Source organism: Notechis scutatus, chromosome Z, assembly GCF_049901735.1.
Source record: "Notechis scutatus isolate UNSWTSFEM ecotype Mainland chromosome Z, rNotScu1.2, whole genome shotgun sequence".
NCBI lineage: Eukaryota > Metazoa > Chordata > Lepidosauria > Squamata > Elapidae > Notechis > Notechis scutatus.
In genome coordinates, this window is record NC_142025.1 from 98,079,034 (window position 1) to 98,098,591 (window position 19,558).

At 38.1% G+C, this 19,558-nt stretch overlaps 1 protein-coding gene and 2 long non-coding RNA genes across 5 annotated transcripts; 2 read left to right on the top strand and 1 right to left on the bottom strand.

The window, feature by feature from the left end:
- The first annotated feature begins 1,816 nt into the window (after positions 1–1,816).
- Positions 1,817–12,009, top strand: PNPO (pyridoxamine 5'-phosphate oxidase). 3 transcript variants are annotated; one of them, XM_087945148.1, is made up of 7 exons: positions 1,817–2,211; positions 3,590–3,714; positions 3,804–3,903; positions 5,445–5,498; positions 7,272–7,400; positions 8,516–8,586; positions 9,609–12,009. In XM_087945148.1, the coding sequence occupies exons 2-7, from the start codon at positions 3,659–3,661 to the stop codon at positions 9,772–9,774; spliced, it is 576 nt and encodes a 191-aa protein (XP_087801274.1). In that variant the 5' UTR covers positions 1,817–2,211; positions 3,590–3,658; the 3' UTR covers positions 9,775–12,009. The 3 variants fall into 3 exon arrangements, with proteins under 3 accessions (XP_087801274.1, XP_087801273.1, XP_087801275.1); XM_087945147.1 differs by having other exon boundaries at positions 2,087–2,427; XM_087945149.1 differs by lacking the exons at positions 1,817–2,211; positions 3,590–3,714 and adding an exon at positions 2,233–2,427.
- Positions 7,505–8,398, bottom strand: LOC148129021 (uncharacterized). The gene is made up of 2 exons (XR_015745581.1): positions 8,282–8,398; positions 7,505–7,724 (listed from the first exon to the last, which is right to left on the bottom strand). It is a non-coding gene; the product is annotated as an uncharacterized LOC148129021 (long non-coding RNA).
- Positions 12,010–13,507: 1,498 nt separating the features above from the next.
- Positions 13,508–19,133, top strand: LOC148129022 (uncharacterized). The gene is made up of 3 exons (XR_015745582.1): positions 13,508–13,715; positions 17,718–17,816; positions 18,054–19,133. It is a non-coding gene; the product is annotated as an uncharacterized LOC148129022 (long non-coding RNA).
- The last annotated feature ends 425 nt before the right edge of the window (positions 19,134–19,558 follow it).

Genomic DNA, 19,558 nt, shown 5'->3' on the forward strand with positions numbered 1-19,558 from the left:
TTAGATACACCATATTGAGAATATGGAATAGATACCAAGTTTCCATGCTTTTTTGAAGCAATTATCTAAAGCCTGGTGCTTATTCAAGAATAAAAATAGTTTGACAGTGATTAATACATGTATGCAAATTATGCTTCTTAGTCTTGCATCATTACAAAATCACAGACCAAAATTACTTCCAGAACAATTAGTACATAATGAAGCTCCAAGTATACCATCAGTGGAAATTGGTAACACAGAAGACAAAAATATCAAATACTTACTTCCTGAAAGGAGTTCTGGCTACCTGACTTATGAACCAGCAGGGAAAAGTATCACAATAGAGGCCATGTCACTGTTACCTTAGCAACCTATCTAAGCCATAAGCATTTTTATGGCTTTAATTCTTTCAGCCTGTTTTATTTACCCACTTGCTTCTGAGCTGGGCTAGAACTGCTTGGCAGCTCAATGTTCATTTATAGAACTGGAAGGTCATGCCTTACAATGGGAAAGACTCCATAAAATAATACATGCTAATGCCCATACACCATAGTGCTGCTTTTGTATCATCAAACTCTTTTTATATATGAAAACACACATCTTTCTAGGGAGGGTTATATGTATACATAAAAATTGGGAAATTTTACTCCTGAACTATAGTGCTCTAGTGATTTGGAGACCCTGTTCTGTCAGATATTATACAAAAGCCTCATAGTTTGATGTGGTGTATCACCACAGCAGCCAACTCAATGCATGTTCAGGGCTGGGCTGGAAAATGATAGCCCCCTTCCATTGTTGCTTCTATCAACCAACATTTAAAGCACACTGCTTCTAATAAAGAAAATAGCTAATAGCTAATGGTAGCCTCATCATCCCTAAATCTGTGCTATTATTGCTGACAATGAATTTCAGTTTAGGTTCTTTTTTCTTCTGTTGGTCCTCTATCTCCCTGCACTTAGTTTCAAAGCGCTCATTAGGAACAACCTAATTCCACATGGAAGACTCCCTTGTTCTCGGCCCTTGATAAGAGTATAAGCTTCAGATTTGGCAAAAGGAACTAACCTCCTTAAATTGTGAAAGAGAAAATATAATTAAACACAGTCCTCTCCCCAGTTAACCCACTTGGGTTGCCACAGCAAAGTGCAGGATTCAGTACTCAAATCCATGTATGTTCTCAAAAGAGTCTAGTCATAGGCTCCCTGGCACAGAATATACACCAAATGCAAGGGAGAATTTGAATAAAAAGCATGCATTGCACAAAGGAACACTTTATATAAACTGCCTCTCTCCAGAATATGCAATCTTTTACAGAACGCTTTAACATAAAGCAGTATTTCTCAGTATGCTGGCTGGGGAATTCTGGAAATTGAAAGCCAGGCATCTTGAAGTTGCCAGGGTTAAGATATACTGATAGAAAGTGTCTAGTTGGCTTTTTTTTTCACCTGAAAGAGCTTCAGTTTTATTTTATTTTTAAACATGTGGAAGTAAGAACTGTGTACTTTTAGTCAACAAAATTTTGGCAAAGTCCTTAGTATAACACCAGTTCTCTACTTCATGAGTGCACTATATACACCTGCAGATATTCTTCATGATTCCAGCATTTAAATGCATACATATATTTCACCACCATCCCCTTTCCCCCCTTTAGAGAAATCTGAAAGCAGTAAATCTTCAGTTCACTTAATATGGACGCAGGAACCTGAATGGGCTGCTAACATTATGGAAGGTATAAAGGTCTAGACCTGTAGATGGCAGTTTAGAGTTTTGTGTTACCAATCCTATGCAATAATTTTAATTTATTAACCCCTTAAACAACTAGAGTTCACCTCTTCTCATTGCCAGACTTTGGTATAAATTGGTTGCTAGCCTTCCACATTATACGTAGTTTTATATCCTGCCCTTTTGCTGTTTCTAAATTCCTCGAATTCTCCTTTTAGAAATTTCGGGTTGTATTCCTATTGGTTGAGAGTCAATATTTCCGACAGCACAAAATCTTCTTCCATCGTTCGATTGCAACCTTCAGAACAATAATAATAATTAAAAATGCTCGCTGTTCATTGGGTTCACGAACCCCGCCTTCTATCTTCCTATTGTTGTAGAGTTCTTCTTCTCTTTAATTTACCATGATCAGAGGAAGAGGACGGAAGAGGGGAGAGGGGTTGAGTACTGCGGCAATATGTCTGATTGGAGTTTAGACATTTCCCCCCGCCCCTCAACTTCTGACGAGAGAAGGTAAAGACAGCTTTGAATATCAGAGCCTGGCCGCTTCCCTTTCTTTTCGCGCATGCGCTCTGTGAGTGAAATGTGACCTTAATGTTTAGGTTCAGGGGTCTTCTGTGGCTTCGGGTTTCGAATCCAATCATCCCTCGTAGTTCGGGTCAAGTTCAAAACTCTTCTCGTGCTATGGATTTAGGATCTCTTCGGAAAAACTACAGGGGGGATGAAGAGGTGAGAGACATCTTAATGTATTTCAAGGATTCCGCATAGAGAAAATGTTAGCAAGGGATTGGCGACAGCCTCTGAATTTGTGCAAAGTGCGTGGCGTTATTTGTAGTACTAATCTTGGGATCTGCTCTCAGGACCGATGCTTGTTCTGCCAAAAATAACAATGGGATACTAAAGGTGATGTTTTACAGAGTACCCTTTTTTTGTTGGGAGATCGGATCTCGGGGATGCATCTAAATGGGTCTTGGGTGCAGGATTTCAGCATCGCATACAACCATTTTATAGTTTTGCAATAGTAAAATAAACAATGAGATGAAACAATTTAAACAAATACCGTGTGTCAAATTAAAGTGGCTGAGAAGACACGTATCCTTCAAATGTTTGGATAGGAGGTAGCTCCTGAAACTAACTACCGAAGACTTGCTTTTTAGTTAAAATAAGAGTGAGATGGTCGGGTGTCAAATGTGTAGATCGACCAAGGATGTATAAGTGGAAATGTTTGAGCACTGTTATAACCCAAAGAGGCAGCAATGGAATAACTGCAGGTTGTGATAAGAAAAATTAAAGAGGGAGCAGTAGTGCTGGTAGATAATTTTAGGTTTGGGACTGAATAACTTACAGGAGAGGAATCTTTAAACCACTTTGTCCATTTTTTTATGTTATAAAGGACTCCTTTTCCCTTTCCCTTTGAACCACTTTCCTTGTTGCTTTACAATTGCATCTATGTTTCTCCAGTCAACAACAACAAATTTATGTTGCTTAGATTTTTATCACATATTTTTTTCATATACAGTTTAAGATGACAAACTTACCAAAACTCCGTTTTCTTCTTATTCTCCCCAAAACAACAAGTCTATGAGATGAATTTTACTGAGAGAGAATGACTGACCCAAAATTGCCCAATCTGTTTTTCATGCCTAAAGCAAGAACACCTTAACTATTACAGCAAACTTGTCAATTGTAATGGGGCAGAGGGGAGTAGGAAGCTGTTCAGATTTTGGATATCTCCACATCACTGGAAAGGATGTACTGCTTCAAAATAGAAGAAGCGATGGGAATGGATGAACGAAGATAGACCAGCCTCATTTCAAGGAAAAGGAAATTGGTACTTGAGAACGAAAGGGATTGCTAAAAACACATATGCTTTCTACTTCCACCCTTCTAGGCTTTTGAAGAGAAACATCTCACTTCCCTTAATCCCATTATACAATTCTCTGCATGGTTTGAAGAGGCCATGAGGTGTCCATCTATTGGAGAAGTCAATGCTATGTGTTTAGCCACTTGTACCAAGTAAGGTTTGCATTCTTATGGCTTGTCTTTCTGCTGCTCTATCTGTGTTTTATTTTTCTTTCTGTTACCTGATTTTTACCTCTTCTCAGGGAGGGGAGACCTTCTGCTCGGATGCTGCTTTTGAAGGGATTTAACCAAGAAGGCTTTCTTTTCTTTACCAATCATGAGAGCAGGAAAGGAAGGGAACTGGTGAGTGTTGTCTTAATGAAGAATAATTATTGGAGAAAGACTGAAGCTCATATGCTAAAAGTCTTAATTATGTATGCATTGTGAACAGGGATGAGGAAGGGAAGTAACAAATTAGTCAGAATTTTGTTCCAGTTATTGTATGCAGTTCAAGGAAAGATGAGAACTTGCTTATTTTCCATATTTCTGTTTTTGTTAGTCATGATTCCATGAAGGCACTATAGAACATGAATGTTCAACTTTTTGGCTTGCCTGGGCCGCATTGAATGAACAGGAATTACCTTGAGCCGCATATAAAATATATAATATAATTAATATGTATAAATCACAAGAGCGACATGGTGGCCTTCCCGCTCAGAAGGCTGAGAGTTCAATCCTAGATACTGTAGGGGCAGACGATTATCTCCTAGGGCACAAAGAAGAAATATCTGCTGCGAACTCCATGTAAGCATCAGGAAGGGCTTCTGGCCAGTAAATGCTGAGATCCATCCAGTTTCTCTGACTCTACTCTAAATAGGGACTATAGGATCATTAAAAAAGGGGATTTTAATTTATATAAATCACATAATAGTGTAAGAAGTTTATGATCCATAAACTTCCAGGACCTCATGAGGTCCATGGGCCGGGGGTTAGATACACCTGCTCTAGAACCGGAATGGTATTGGTCTAACCAGAGCTTCCCCCATTTGTTATTACTGAAGTTGTGAGATTTATTTCTCTCATTTCCATATTTTACATTCTACATATGCTATAGCAGCCTTTCTGCAGCGTGTTGGGCTACAGATGCATTGGACCACAGTTCTTGTAATTTCCATCTTGGCTAATTGTAATGAGAGTTGTCCAAATTTACTTGGACAACACACAGTGGGGAGCTGTGCTCCGAGTACGTGCTTACAATGTTAGGTAAATAATTCTATGGATATTTGCTCTAGTTTCACAAATTCTAAACTTACTTAAGGTGTGAGAGAATGTAATTCTCTTTAAATATGATAAATATTTAAATATAATAAAGATAATGTAAAGATAATAAAATGAGTGTGCATGTACTTGCTGGCTAGCGACCTTTAACTATAAAATGCTAAAAGGAAGGAGGCTTCAATGAACTGACATGCTCATTAAATGCTGAGTTCAGGCGCAGCATCTCCTGTCTTTTTCTGGGTTTTAAACACCAGAAACAAAAAGGCTGCAGTGCTATTGGAGATATCACAGAAACCATTTCTGTCTTTTGAATCCTTCACTTTATAACAACTGTTGTTCTAATTAGCCAAGAGCTAATTAGAGCTAACCAAGGGTAATATTGTTTTCTAACAGCAAGGATTTTTCTATGTGCAAAACAAACAAGAAAGGCAGATATGCTTCTATCTATACTTCTTTTTATGTTTCTTAGCACAGGCCTTCCATCAAAACAGCAAAAAAAAAAGCAAAAAAAATCAATTATCATCTCGATTTCACTTTAGAGATTTCAGAGGTGTCTTTTATTCAAAGGACAATAATAGTTTCCCCTCCCAATTGTTTTGTATTGCTCTTTCCCCCATTATTTACAGGATTCCAACCCATTTGCTTCAATGGTCTTCTATTGGGAGCCTCTCAATCGCCAGGTAAAGTGTGTATTTTTTTATTTTAATATAGGTAGCAGGGGAAAGGGAAGTATCTGGTAGTCACACTTGAACTTTTTGAAGGCTAAAACTTCAGGAAAGGTTATCACAGATTGTCCTTTCAATCTTACCTTTCTTTGTAGTTTCCCTCTGATTTATTCAATGTGGAAAGTTGACTCCTAATTTTATTAGGGAATTGCATTTGTGTTTCCAGAGCTGGAGATGGTGATGAGTTTGAGATGTTGATACTTGAGATTGCTTCAGAATTTCTTAGCCTGGTGCCAGTGAAACCATCATTTAAGAGAAATATGGGAAGAAACTTCTTACTCTTCTTGATCTGACTGGGGTAATTTGAAAATAGAGTAATGATTCTGCTGATTGGATCTAATGTTAGTCTTCAGAAAGTATATGGGACCAAAGAACTGTTTATTTTATCTTTCTTTGCCCTGAAAACATAACAAGCCAAGAGATAGTATCCATAATTGACAGGCTGGAGTTTTGGAGAATAGTTAGTTCATTTTAGGGAATCAGTTTAGAAGCAAAGGATATTTCTCTGTGGCAAAAAAAGGTAGTCCTTGAGTTAAAACCATTTGTTCAGCAACAGTTCAAAGTTATGGTGGTGCTGAATGTATGGTACTTAACCTGGTCTCTGAAATTATGGAAATTGCAATGGTCATGTGATCAAACTTTGGGCACTTGGCAGCCTGCCTGCACTTATGACCATAGGGATATTTCTTCTGCCCCCCCCCCCACACACCTATCTCTCCCCCATCTCTTTCTTTTTGGTCCCCCTGAGCTGCACACCCTCTACTCCACCATCCCCCAACAGACCTTTCCATCTTCTTTTTTCTGTGCTGACTTAGTGTACCTGGCTTGGCCTTTTGTGAAGCAGCTGCTAGCCCCTTCATGTGTGGCAGTTTCCTCGCAATGCCTGGAGATAGCCAGCAGCTCCCTCACTGAGGGCCTGGTTGGGCATTCCTCATCAGCAGTGGGAGAAGGAAGACAACAAAAGTTAAATGGGGCTGCAGAACATAGGGGTGCTGGGACTGGGGTTTTGTGTCATACTGTTGGGCTAGGGTTGCTGAGGGTTCACATTAACAAATGGCCTGGACTGAGGTGGGTGGAGGGTGGGGCTGCAGCTTCTTGGAGCAGCTTTGGCTCAGGAGTGTCTTGCAGCCCCAAAGCCCAGGTGGCCAGAATCCTCTGAACTGCAGTGTGGCAAGCAGTCCAAGAGCCATGGGTTTCTATGGCTGCATTCCACCATGCAAAACGGGATGCAGGGTGGCCAAAAGCCAGAGATGGCTAGAAGGAATAGGCAGTTTACGGGGGTTGAAGTAAGGGATGTAGTTCATTACTTGGATAGAAAAGGAGGTTGAGTCTGGGAAGGACCAAGCCAGAAATGGTCTGGATTGAGACAAGTCTTCTGCTAATGACCAGTGGGATTCAGTTAACAATAGCAACAGGGATTCTGCTATTGCTAAATGATGTGGTCATGTGACATCAAACTTTATGAGTACAGTGATTATTGATGGAAATTCTGATGCCATTAAAATTGTAACTTTAGGACTATAAAGATTAAAGCTTGATCTCAATGGATTTCCCTACTTAATTACTTAAGCTCTGGTGATGGGGAAGGCTTCATTCCCTTTTCATTTGTAGTACTGAGAAAACTTGAGGTGAGCTATAATTTTAACCACATAGAAATCTCCCTGTCCTGTAACAGAAGCACAGCCTTACTCTGCTTCTCTTTCACCCCTTGAACTGTACTTCCTGCAGGTACGGATTGAAGGCTCTGTAGAAAGGCTTCCAGAACAGGAATCAGAGAAATACTTTCATTCACGTCCAAAAAGTAGTCAAATTGGGGCTGTTGTGAGCCGTCAAAGTACAGTGATTGCAGACAGAGAGGTGAGGAATGGTAGTGCTATGTTTTTCAGCTACAGACTTTTGAGAAAAAAGGGATAACCAACACTGAAACATTTCTGCCTTTACATGTATGATTACATTTCCCCCCCAATCACATATTCAGTCAGTCTCCTTGAATTTGTTTGCCATGATTCTTTTCATTATAAAACTTTCATAATAAGAGAGCTAGTTTGGTATAGTGGTGAAGCTGTTGGCATACAAACCATGAGATTGAATTCTAGGTCTCCCTTAGGCATTGAAAGCAAGCTGAGTGACTTTGGACAAGTCATTCTTTCTCTTGTCCCAACTCCTCTCAGAGAGTTGATGCTGTGGGAAAATAGGAGGAAGAAGGATATATTTAAAAATGGGATAAAAACTAATTATAATAAGCTTGAAGGATTGAGATAATTCCAAAAGCAAACTGGATGTACATCAAATGCATATAAATGTTGAGTTGTTCAGATTGAATATTCTTCATCAAAATGATTGAATTACATTTTAAACATCGGTCTATGGAAAAAATGGTGAAATCTGAATCACTTTGTGATATAGTTGGTAATCTGACACCCTTCAGATGTTATAACCTAAATAGTCCTTGTTGGTTGGGTGGGATGGAAGTTATATCCAAAGTATGGATGATAGGTTGCCTATCTGTGCTTGTGTAGATAGTCACTGTAACTAGGTAATGGCTGGAACATAGAAAGACAGGCTAAACATGAAAGATATGAGAGATATAATTTTTCATGCATATGACTCCGCCAAAAAAAAAAATTAGAAAGTTCAGAATGTTGAATTTAATGTAAACAGATTTAATGGATGTTAGTCAGCGTCTTAAAAGTTAAAAACATACCAAGACCTATTGATAGCAGAACATGCTTGCTTACCATCTGTGGCCAGGAAATCCGTGTAAAAGAATGAGCACATACATGCTTTTGCAAAATAGTGTAAACTCTTCTACTCTTCTATTATGGTTTTGAAAAGTAAATTTGCACCTCAATAATCTATGAGAATATATGCAGAAGTCTTTGTTAGCAACTTAAACATAATACCAAGCTTCTTCTTCTTTGCTTGTTGTGATGATCTTTTTAAAGACTTTATAGTACTGTCCCTTCTGTTAGTATTTAAGGAAGAAGAATGCAGAACTAGAGGAAATATATCGAGATGCCAAAGTGACTAAGCCAGTATACTGGTGAGTTGGACCTTCATGTGCATTTTGGCAATGGGTGTTTCTACTGTGAATATGAAAAATTGTGCTATAGCCATTCTCTTGGATTGTCATTTGGGTATATCTGTACTTCCTAGATAGAGTCCTCAACTCCATATTTTTGCAATTCAGATTCCACTTCAGGGGAAGCTACAAACTTTTATAATTATGTCAAATTAACATATTTATATAACTCTGTCATTTCTGTTTTGTATAATTTTATGATAGACATAAGAGGAATATAAAAACAAATTCCAATTTATTCTAATTCATATTTAAGCACAGTACTCACTGTCATCTGTTTCAAGTATTTTTTTCACCACAGGGACCAGGAAACTTATTTTATTTCAAAATAGGAATTTAAGGTTAAAGGATAACTGAGTTCTAGCCTTAGTGCAATATTCTGTGTCCAACAATACAGGGATTCTTGGATAGTTTTTCTCCAGGGTTCAATATTGTCATTGACAAGTGTTTTTGTGGGTCATGCCTCTAGTTCTGGGTTAATGATGAGTGATAAAGTCATATTGCCATGGCTTGCTTTTATTAAGTTAAGACTGACTATCTTATGAAGCTTGCCCCTTTATGGCATGGACAATCTGCTGACTGAGTGCAGCCTTTGGACTTTTTTTATGCTTCTCCTTCCCTCTACATTCTTTTCCTTGCTACTTTAGTTACACGGAGCAAGAGACTACAAAATACTTTCCTTAAGTTTGCCAAGAGGAGTAATGCTGAAAGTATCTATACTTGTCCAGAGATCCTGATAAGATGGCCATTTCCTCCCTGCTTATGTCCCACCCCTTGGTCCATCTCTGTTAAAAGGAGATAAATTTTCCCTACTTGAGCCGGAGGAAGCCTTTGTGGGCATGCTCATTTGGCCTTCAACCCATTGTCTTATTGGATGTGACCTTCTGGCCTGAGTTGTTCAGCCTAGCCTGGACTTGCAGCTTGTAGATCAGCCTAACTTTTATTGTCCAGCAACTAGCTGTGGTCCTCTTTTCTTTTTCCAGGGGAGGATACATTTTAAAGCCAGAAGTCATAGAGTTCTGGCAGGGCCAGACCAACCGCTTGCATGACCGCATCGTCTTCCGACATCTCCAGGATAGCAGCACATCCTTGGACCCTATGACTCACAGAGGGGAAGGCAACTGGGTATATGAGAGACTCTCTCCTTAAACAGCTTGCAGGGTTTGTCTTTAAATATACACGGCAATATATCTGATCCCAACTTTCCCTTGAGACAGAACAGATGAAGAACCAAGAGGATAAAATCCTGCATCTGCTATAAGAAGACCTGGATTCAGATTTCTGCCAACCATAAGTAACTTTGGATTAGTCCTTAAGCTATTTCATGTCACAGTTTTTGTAAGAACAGATTGAGGGTTTCTCCAGTACAAACTATCCTAAGGTCATGTAAGAATGGAGGAATCTTAATGAAAAAGGATTGAATTATCAACAACCATACCACCACCACCCCAAAAAAAACAACGTTCCAGAGATGTGGAGTAGTCCTAGTGGATTAACATAACAGAGTGGCCTAGTTTTATAGTATATATTTTGCAGTTAAATCTGTATAATTCTGCATTTAATTGTAATAAATAGATTGGATTTGGCTTTCAAAAAGTTCATTACATTATCTAGGATATTTAAAGTGTTCTGTACTGGAGAGACAGTTTGATGTAATGGTTAAAGGGGTTTCTGAGCCAGAAACTAGGAGAAACTAATGGGTGACTTGGTGCTAGTCATGCTTAGTCAGTCCTAGGAAGAAAGCAATGGAAAACCATTTCTGAAAATGTTGCCAAGAAAAATGCATAAACTTATCCAGGCAATCCCAGGAAGTCAGACTTATTGGAAGGTATTAAAAGAAAAAGAAAAAATCAATTCTAAAGCACCTGCTTTTGATTCAAACCAGAATTTAAGATGCATTGGAAGCAATGTGAACTCTGGAGCCATAATTAGAACTAATGGAAAAACAAGATCAGATCATCAGTGCCAAATGAAACAATTGACATTTATAAAATAAACAAGACTATAACTAGCTGTAAAGTTAAAAATATGGGGGAGGGGATAACAACCGAAAGGTCAGCCTTTTTGCTCCTGAACTTTCACTGCCTATGTTTTTAAACTTTGCGACCTTTTCAAGAGGGTTGAGGTAACGAAATCCCTTCTCACTAGAATTGCTGAAGATTGATCATAGTTTCCTACCAGTCTGAATTAAGAAATACACAGTAATGTAAACCCTAATTCAGCATATTTTTAAAAGGCAAGACTCAAACCTAGAAAAAGCAGGAATTTCCAACTTTGGCAAGATATGCAGCATGTTTCTGTGTGTTTTGCATAATTAGCCTGCCAACCATAGTCTTCAGCTTTGTTAGAAGTAGCTGTTGGCCACTGACAGTTTATTCAGCCAACTATGCGTTAGAAGAGAGATGCTTTCTTAAAAAATAGAGACATTGAAAAGTGAAAATGGATATCCAATTTCTATAATTTCTAGTTGTTCCTTGGAAACAATATGCAAGGGTAGATCTTGCATCTCTGTTTCCATCTGCAAATCACCACACAGGTAGTCCTTGACTTACAACTATTTAACAATGTTTCAAAATATGACAGCCTTAGAAAAAACGACATGATCTGTACTCGCACTTAACTACCATCCCCACTTCCCCAAATCAAATAATTGCAATTCAGAGTCTTGGCAAACAGTTCACATTTAAGACTGGTTGCAGCATCCTGTGGTCACATGATTGCAATTTGTGCTCTCCCCACCACCCCCCCATTTCTGACAAAAGACCCATTGGAGAAGTTGGATTCTCTTAATGACTACTGTAAACTTTGTTATAAAATTGGGTCGTTCTTGACTTACATCCACAATGACTTACAACAAAAATTCCTGCCCCAAGGTATGGTTGTAAGTATTGAGGACTACTTGTGTTGCATCACTCAGAGTGCTTTCCAAGCCCAAGAGTTTTTCAGTGATATTGGAAATTACTACAAGAAAGTTGAACCTGAAGAGCCTTGTTTTCTGAACAGTTGTGTTCAATTTGCACAGGAAAAAATAGAATCACAATCACTGAATCCATCCTGCAGTAATAGTTAACAAGGAAACCACCTTCTTTGGTCTCCATATACTTTTCTCTCCACTATTATAAGCACTTCGTATGCTTTTGTTTTCAGAAATGTGATTCTTTCATGCTAGAACTGGATGTGCAAGTTCTACATCAGCAAGCAGTTATTGTGGGTCGGGGGGTTCTATGCACTTTGTGTTAATGTTATTTGTAAAAAAAAAAAATTTAAGTGGTGTTATTACCTTAATAATTGTTGTTCTGTCTGACTGACCTATCTTTGTGCTCTTATGTACTTAGTTGATTATGTGACTATGTACATTTGGACAATAAAAGTTAGTGAATGATAGTTGAAGGTGAGCATAGTTTAATATTAACTTTGTCCTGTTTTATTGCTTTCTTAATTTTCTCAGTACAGAAGGATGTGTCTTCTGTATTTCATATGCTCTTAAGACAGATCTGGACATTTTATGGCCCTTGGGTTACATCTGCTCTTTCACTGAAGCAGGGGAGGCAGAAGCAGCTCTCCACAACCTGTTTTTCATGTGGCCTCTTGGAAAAATTAATTGCCTACCTCTGCTCTGAGACTTTATATCAGCCATACTCCAAACTAAACTCGGCTGGATCAGCTACTATTAACAATCCTTTTTTGTGGTTGTTTTCCTTCTTATAATAGAGCCATATTTTTAAACCTTGGAATCTTTTAAGATGTGTGGACTTCAACTTCCAGAATTTCCCAGCCAGCATAATAAGAGTATCAGATACATACTTTTAGATATCCTTATCCTAAAAACATTTGCCTTTCTTACATTTTTAACTAGTATCATTTACATACAACTTTTTCCAAAGAAAGGCTCAAAGGTAGGTGCCTTGTCTGTAGAGTGCAGCAAATTTTGGGTGAAATCCAGTCCCAGATTTCATCCGAGAAAACAGTACACAGAAGCTGGTGAAACTAATGCTGCTATTACAGAATTCTGGAAAAATGTTGCTACTAAGAATAAGACAACATTGGAACAAAAGAATAAATGGTTTTACCTAACATAAGTAAGCTACTTACATTCTAAAGAGACCTATTTATCTATTGATCTATCCATTAAGGAGAAGTCTCAAAATCTCAGCAATATAATGGTTCCAAAATGTCAGGCAGCTAATAGAAGTTTTAACTCCTCGATGATGCAGCCATCTCTCCCACAGTTATGGAAACCTATTTGGCAACGTATAGTATGAAGGGCAAAAATCAAGTTGTTACTTCTAGCTCTATCTGTCTTCTAAGATACACCCATGTCTAGAATTTGGGATTCGGAACCTGAGAAGGGCAAAAGAATGGAACAACTACAATGCTTTTTGTGTTTTGCAGAATGTTTTGAAATCAAGATCCAAAAAAAAAAAATTATAGAAAATCGTTATTTTAATAAAGATAGTCATTGACTTACAACAGTTCATTAAGTAACCATTCAAAGTTACAATGCACTGAAAAAATGACTTATGATCATTTTTCAAAGTTACGGCCTTTGCAGCATCCCCATGATCATGTGATCTAAAATTCAAATGCTTGGCAACTGGTTCACACTTACGACCGTTGCTGTGTCCCAAGGTCATGTGATCATCTTTTGCAGCCTGATAAGCAAAGTCAATGGGGAAATCAGATTCACTTAACAAACAGATTACTAATTTATCAACTGCAGTGATTCACTTAACCACAGTGGCAAGAAAGGTCTTAAAATGGGGCAAAATTCATTTAACAAATGTCTCATTTAACAACAGAAATTTTGGGCTCAGTTGTGGTGGTAAGTTGTAACAGCTTAGAGAAAAAGGGAAAAGAGTGCCTTAAATTTGTTTTCCACCAGGTGGCGCTAGAAGATTTCTAGGGACTGTTCAAGAGTATCGGTTCTCTTGGGTTGTGTCCCAGTGAAACTGCAGCTATGATAACCTTTTGCCCTTGCTGAGCTTCCGGAATGTATTTGCCTTCTGAGTCACTGCTCTTTTGTTTTCTAATCACAAGTCAGGATCTCTTGCAGAAAAGTCCTTTGAATGATGGGATTCCCTAAAGGACAGGTGAGTCCCCTGCTTTGTGGAATGTTTCCTGGATATCTACTTTCCTCTTTTAGCCTGTGGCTTCTTGGCTTGCAAGTCAGTCTCCTATTCCTGGTAATGAAGAAAACTCTGCCTCTGCCCATGTGCAGAACAAGTAAGCAGCTGAGCAATTGGAAGCAGTTCTCACCTCCTCCATTATATATTAGGGATTGTAAAAGAGGTCCGCCTGGCTTCCCAGTTGAACTAGTGCTATTGATTTTAGAAAGGAACATATTGCTGTACTCTGACAGGTAGGAACACAAACAAGCCAATCACTTGTTATCCTAGTTGTGCAAATGCCTGTGGGGTTGGTTTGCGGTTTACAGAGGGGTGTGAACCTTGAGTCATCTGCTGTGATGCCAGCTTTTCCATAGATCAACCTTTTTTCTTACACTAAGCATATCACAAGATCAGCGGGGAACCTTTTTCAAGTTTGAGGCTCCAAATATTGGGCTACAACAATTTAGTGAATGAATGAATTGGCCAAGTGTGATTAGACACACAAGGAATTTATCTTGGTACATAAGGGATTAAGGGATTATCATAGTGATAAGAGATATTGATTTCCCTAATATGGTAATCTTCATCTTCACATTTTAAGAGTTGTAGTTCTTCTATATTGGTATTTCTCAGTCTCAGAGCATCTAAGACAGGGGCGTCAAACTCAAGGCCCGGGGGCCCGATCCAGCCCCCGGGGTGATTAGATCTGGCCCGCAGGGCCACCCTGGAAATGGCGAAAGACTGGCCTCTGCCAGCAAAAACAGAACTCGGGTGGGCTGCACACAGCCTTCTTGAGCTCTGTTTTCATTGGCAGAGGGTTACTTACAGGAGGCCGTTGCAGCCGAAAATAGAGCTCAGGAGCCTGTTTTCTCTGGCAGAGGGCTCGGACCACCACAGGCACCCCTGACATGAGTGATGTCGAGCTGACCACACCCACTCTGGCCACGCCACTCTGGCCCTCCGAGGTAAAATACAATCCTGATGCGGCCTTCAATGAAATTGAGTTTGACACCCCTGCTCTAAGAGACTTCATCTCCCAGAATTCCCAAGCCAATCTGCTTCCCTAATCTGGTCTTCATCTTGGAATTTTGAGAACTGTGGTTCCTCTATACCGGATGTCAAATGCCAGATGTGTCATGTGCTGGCCATGCCCATCCTGTTTAGTGAAGGGAAAAAAAGTTGTGATATGTCATGTAATGACATGACGATGTGATGACGGGACACGAGTTTCACACCCCTGCTCTATACCATGTTTCTCAATCTCAGAGACTTTAAGAATAGAATAACATTTAATTTATTCAAGAAAAGTTAAAATACAAAACATTAAAAACAAAAAACAGCAAATGTTTAAAAAGTGTATTGAAAAAAAAGATTAACACTTATACACATAACATCCTCCCTAGCAGAATGCTGATTAATACAACAATATTAATCTCCTACCACTTACAAAACAGGCTAAAAGAATTTTAAACTATTTAAACTACTAAATCTGTTTACAAATTGTTAGCCTGTCATCTATATACTATATCAATAAACAAAATAGTTAAAGGAAAAGTAATCTTAATAATGTATAGGAATATAAAAATAATAAAGATTATCAATAATAATCAAAAGACAATTTAAAATTCCAAAACTCTGTTAACAAACTCAATATAATCAACTTCTAGAAAATTTACCATGTCTTCAAAAATCATCCCAAAATATTAAAGTGACTTGGTCCTGGATCAAATACCTATATTTCTTAATAACATTTCTTTTCAATTGCTGATTGATTACATAGAATAAATCCAATTTCCAAAGCCAATCTATCTTTAAAAAAATCAGATGAGATTTCCTCTCCAATTAAATGTAATAGGTTTCCCCACTCTCTTTCGAATCCCTTTAAAAAAAAACTATCATTTATCCACACAAATCTCAGAGCCTTTAGATATGTGGACTTCAACTTCCAGAATGGCTAGGTGGGGAATCCTGGAAGATGAAGTCCATACTTCTGCTCTATACCAAGAGAGTCCAATTTTGGAAAGAAAGATTTCAATTATGGGCCTGGGAGATGGTATTACATTTTGGACAGAGATGTAGACTAATTGAATGGCATGAATGGGCTTTTCAAACTGGATTCTATAACTTGAAGTATTTCTTTCTTGATAGTTTGGTGGGATTAGATGCAATTCAGAAGAAAAAGCCATCTTTAAAGGCCCAACTAAAGACCTTCAGCCCTATTGTCATGAAATTTGATAGATTTTTAAAAATTCTTATTTTGATGGGGAGGAGGAATCTTGTTCTAATTTATGTCAGTTGGACATTCAATCTGTCTTGGACCTTGACCGTAGGATTCTTCATCACAAACTTCTGCTTAACAAGACAACTTCGGAACGAAACTAACCTTTACAAGATTAGGTTTAAATTGTAAAATCACTGTTAAAAATGGTGACATGTGGTATAAACATCACATTTGCCCTTGAGTTATTGTATCTCTGTGTAACTGGATCTACTAAGCAGAAACACAGGTGGCGTTTTACATCTGAGTGGAAGAATTATAATCAGGTCGGGTGCCTTGAATAGAAGTGATTGCATCCATTGCAAAGGACAAGAATAGACTTTAGATTAGTAAAGGATTCATATCCATGTGTTGTTCTGAATCAAAAGAAAGATTACTCTAAATTTAATTGAAGACAGTGCTTCCCACTCCTTGAAAAGCAAAAGCAAAAAAGCTAATCTGTCTGTAATGTATTAGAAAATACAAGGACTTTAGGAGTAAATGGCCAGGCAGTAGTGGGTAGGGTGGGGACTATGCATTTCCTTTCAAGTAAATATATGGTTGAACATAGTTGTCAGACCTTGGGGTAATAGTGATTCTAACTGAAGGCTTGGTGGCTTTTGTTTTTCTTTTTAAGAAAACCTTCCAGAAGCTTAATAGCCGTCTTCTCTTAGCAGGATGAGAAATGACTGTGAAATAAACTCTTTATACCTAAACCACTTTTGGTAAATGAACAAGAAATAATGTCATTCTCATCCAACATGATCATTGAAAAGCATCATATTGCTGATAGCCTAGATGCTTTTTGATCAAAACAGAGAAGAGAAATAAGTAGGAAGATAATTTCATATGCAAGTGGGTAGGTTCCTTTATAAGTGCTGATCCAAAACAGGAATAGCTACATAAAGAGCCTATTTTAAACACTTAAAATGGTGCATCCATTTCTGAAATGAATGAGCAATAAAGCAGGGATATTTCACTATGAACAAAGACTACATTGTATGAACTTGTGTTTTTTACTGGCTCCAAGTTTTCCCCAAGGGAATTCCATGCATTTTCTTTATTTCCCATTCTCCTTATCTATTATCAAAATAAGAGATTGCTTTGTCCTAGAATGAGTCCATCATCCTTCTTTACTGCCTGGAAAGGTAGCCTTTTTGGATTAGAAGAAGGCAAGTGAAAAAATTAAAACATATTTTATAAAGCACAAGAAATAACTGGAGCTTGGGTACCCAGTGTCTCCTGTATTATAGTAACACAGAATTAGTGCCAGCAGTTCATTGCTGGCGAAAGTGAAAGTTCCTAGATTGTACTAAGCTATAAACCATACTCCTAAAAGGAGTAATCTGTTGCACCAAATTTTGGCAGATTTGTGAAAGTTAGATTATAATTAGACCTAGGGTGACCACAACTGGGCTGCTAAAATCCAGACAACCATCAGAATCATTTTTGCTGTCATCTGTTTGCCATACAATCCATTCCATTTTTTTTACATCAGCACTGTCCCGCCATGCCATGCCATGCTACCCCCTGCTAACTCAGTAAGAAACATATGGCCCTTGCTATTTCTCAGTGGAGAAATTCTGAAAAATTCAGTCAGAAATGTGAGAACTGTGTTCACATAAAAACACCCTATACGTGCTTAATTAGACTGTCATTTTCTTCTCTTTCATTGCTATAAATAATCAAACCAGTTGTACAGCTATCATTCCCTTGCCCTCTTCCAGGAATTATTTCACACTTCAATTTCCCTACAGCGCAGGATTTCCTGGCAATATCCTGTTGAAATCCCAACCATCCCCTACCTGGCTTGTTTTTGAGATCAGGTAAGTTTGGTTAAGTATTGCCACCTGTAGATAAATGTAATATTGACATATGGGCTGTAACATAAGGCAGGATTTGATATTAAGTACAGGCATCTTTGACTATGTTTCCCTTCCTCCTCCTCCCCTCTTACATTTGTCTCACTCAATGCAGGGTCTATTTGTTGGTACCACACTTGCTCAATTTGTACAACAAAGTCATCAGTATCTGATGGATATTGTAGATGTTTTGTTTTTCAGCCAGCTTGTCATAGCCAGCCCCTGTTTTGGATTGAGAAAAGTGACTGGCTGAAGATCACCTAGCTGACTCCCAGAGAAAATTAAAACTGGGTTTCTCCAGGTCTAATCTGGCACCTTAACCACCACATCAAAAGGCCTCTCATACCAACTCTCTCCATATAATTTTCTTAAATCTGAAGTGGAAATCGTGACCATTTGAGACCAAGCCACATCCAAAAACCCTAGAGAATCCCTGGAAGTTGGCATTCTGGCAACTGATCCATCAACAGATTTCAATAACATTTATATGCTGATCAACAGGCCAAAAAAAGGAGCAAAAAACCAAAATACATCCGAAAAGCAGTTGAGAGCTAGATGAGCATAGATTAACACCAAGAGTGACATCAGATCAACAGTCAAGAAGTGAACAATATTCCAATTAAAGAACTGCCCAATCAGCCAACAGTAAACACACACCCCAGCCACAAACCCACCAATACTTAGCAGGGCAAGTCAGTAGAATATAAACAGAGCACACCCCACTCCCTATTAGCACTGATGATATGATTTGGTAGTGAAAAGTCATCAAGAAAACAACCATGCTCTAGGACCTCTCATTTCAACCCTGAGATACAAATGATCTCTTTTATTGCAAAAACAGCTAATTTTGGAGTTTGCATTAATAATTCTGACAAAATAGGCCACTTTTTAATTGTTTGCTTAATAAATCCATTTAGGACAATTGGAACAAATTGTACATAGCACGTGATTTTTGCCAGATTATAAGACAAACTGTTACAGAGTTCAACAAAACTGCTGTTCAAAGTTTATCAAAATTGTAACTTTTACAAGTGCAAAATGAGGTTGATGGATGAGTTATTAATGTAGTTCTTGGCAGCTAAAGTTCATGTGGCTTGCTGGACAAATTTGAAAGGAAATAGCCTGAAGGCTATTGCAATAAATGTGGGAAAAGAACAACCTTGAACTGAACATATGTAGCAAGCAAATATTTTAAAGGCATTTCTACTGATTTAGTGAATCAGAATTACAAAATCAGAGGTAAATTAATGATTGCCATCATTGAAATGATGCATAGGAAATGGAATTTCAGGTGTGAATATGGAATAAAGATAAAGCTTGAGGCTGAATTTATAAATGCATGGGAAAACGTTCAAATCTTCTTTTCAAATATTATCCCTGCTGATATCTAACAAGAGATATTGGGGAAATTCTGAAGAAGTTATTCTAGGTAGTTTAAAGAATTCTGAGTTACGGAGTGAGAGAGACAAAAACAAAGCTATTTTTGATTCCTTATATTTAACAACACCCTTTCTGGAATATAACAAATGAATTACAATATAAAGTTCCTAATTAACTTTCTGTATAAGAAAGAACAGCCAATCCAACACCAACCCCCTCACCTCAGAATTTTCACTGACACATCAAGGAAAAAACCCCACACAAGCTATTCAACCCTGGATACTGTGGTACAAAATGAGGAAAGATTTGCAAAAGTAGTCTTTGAC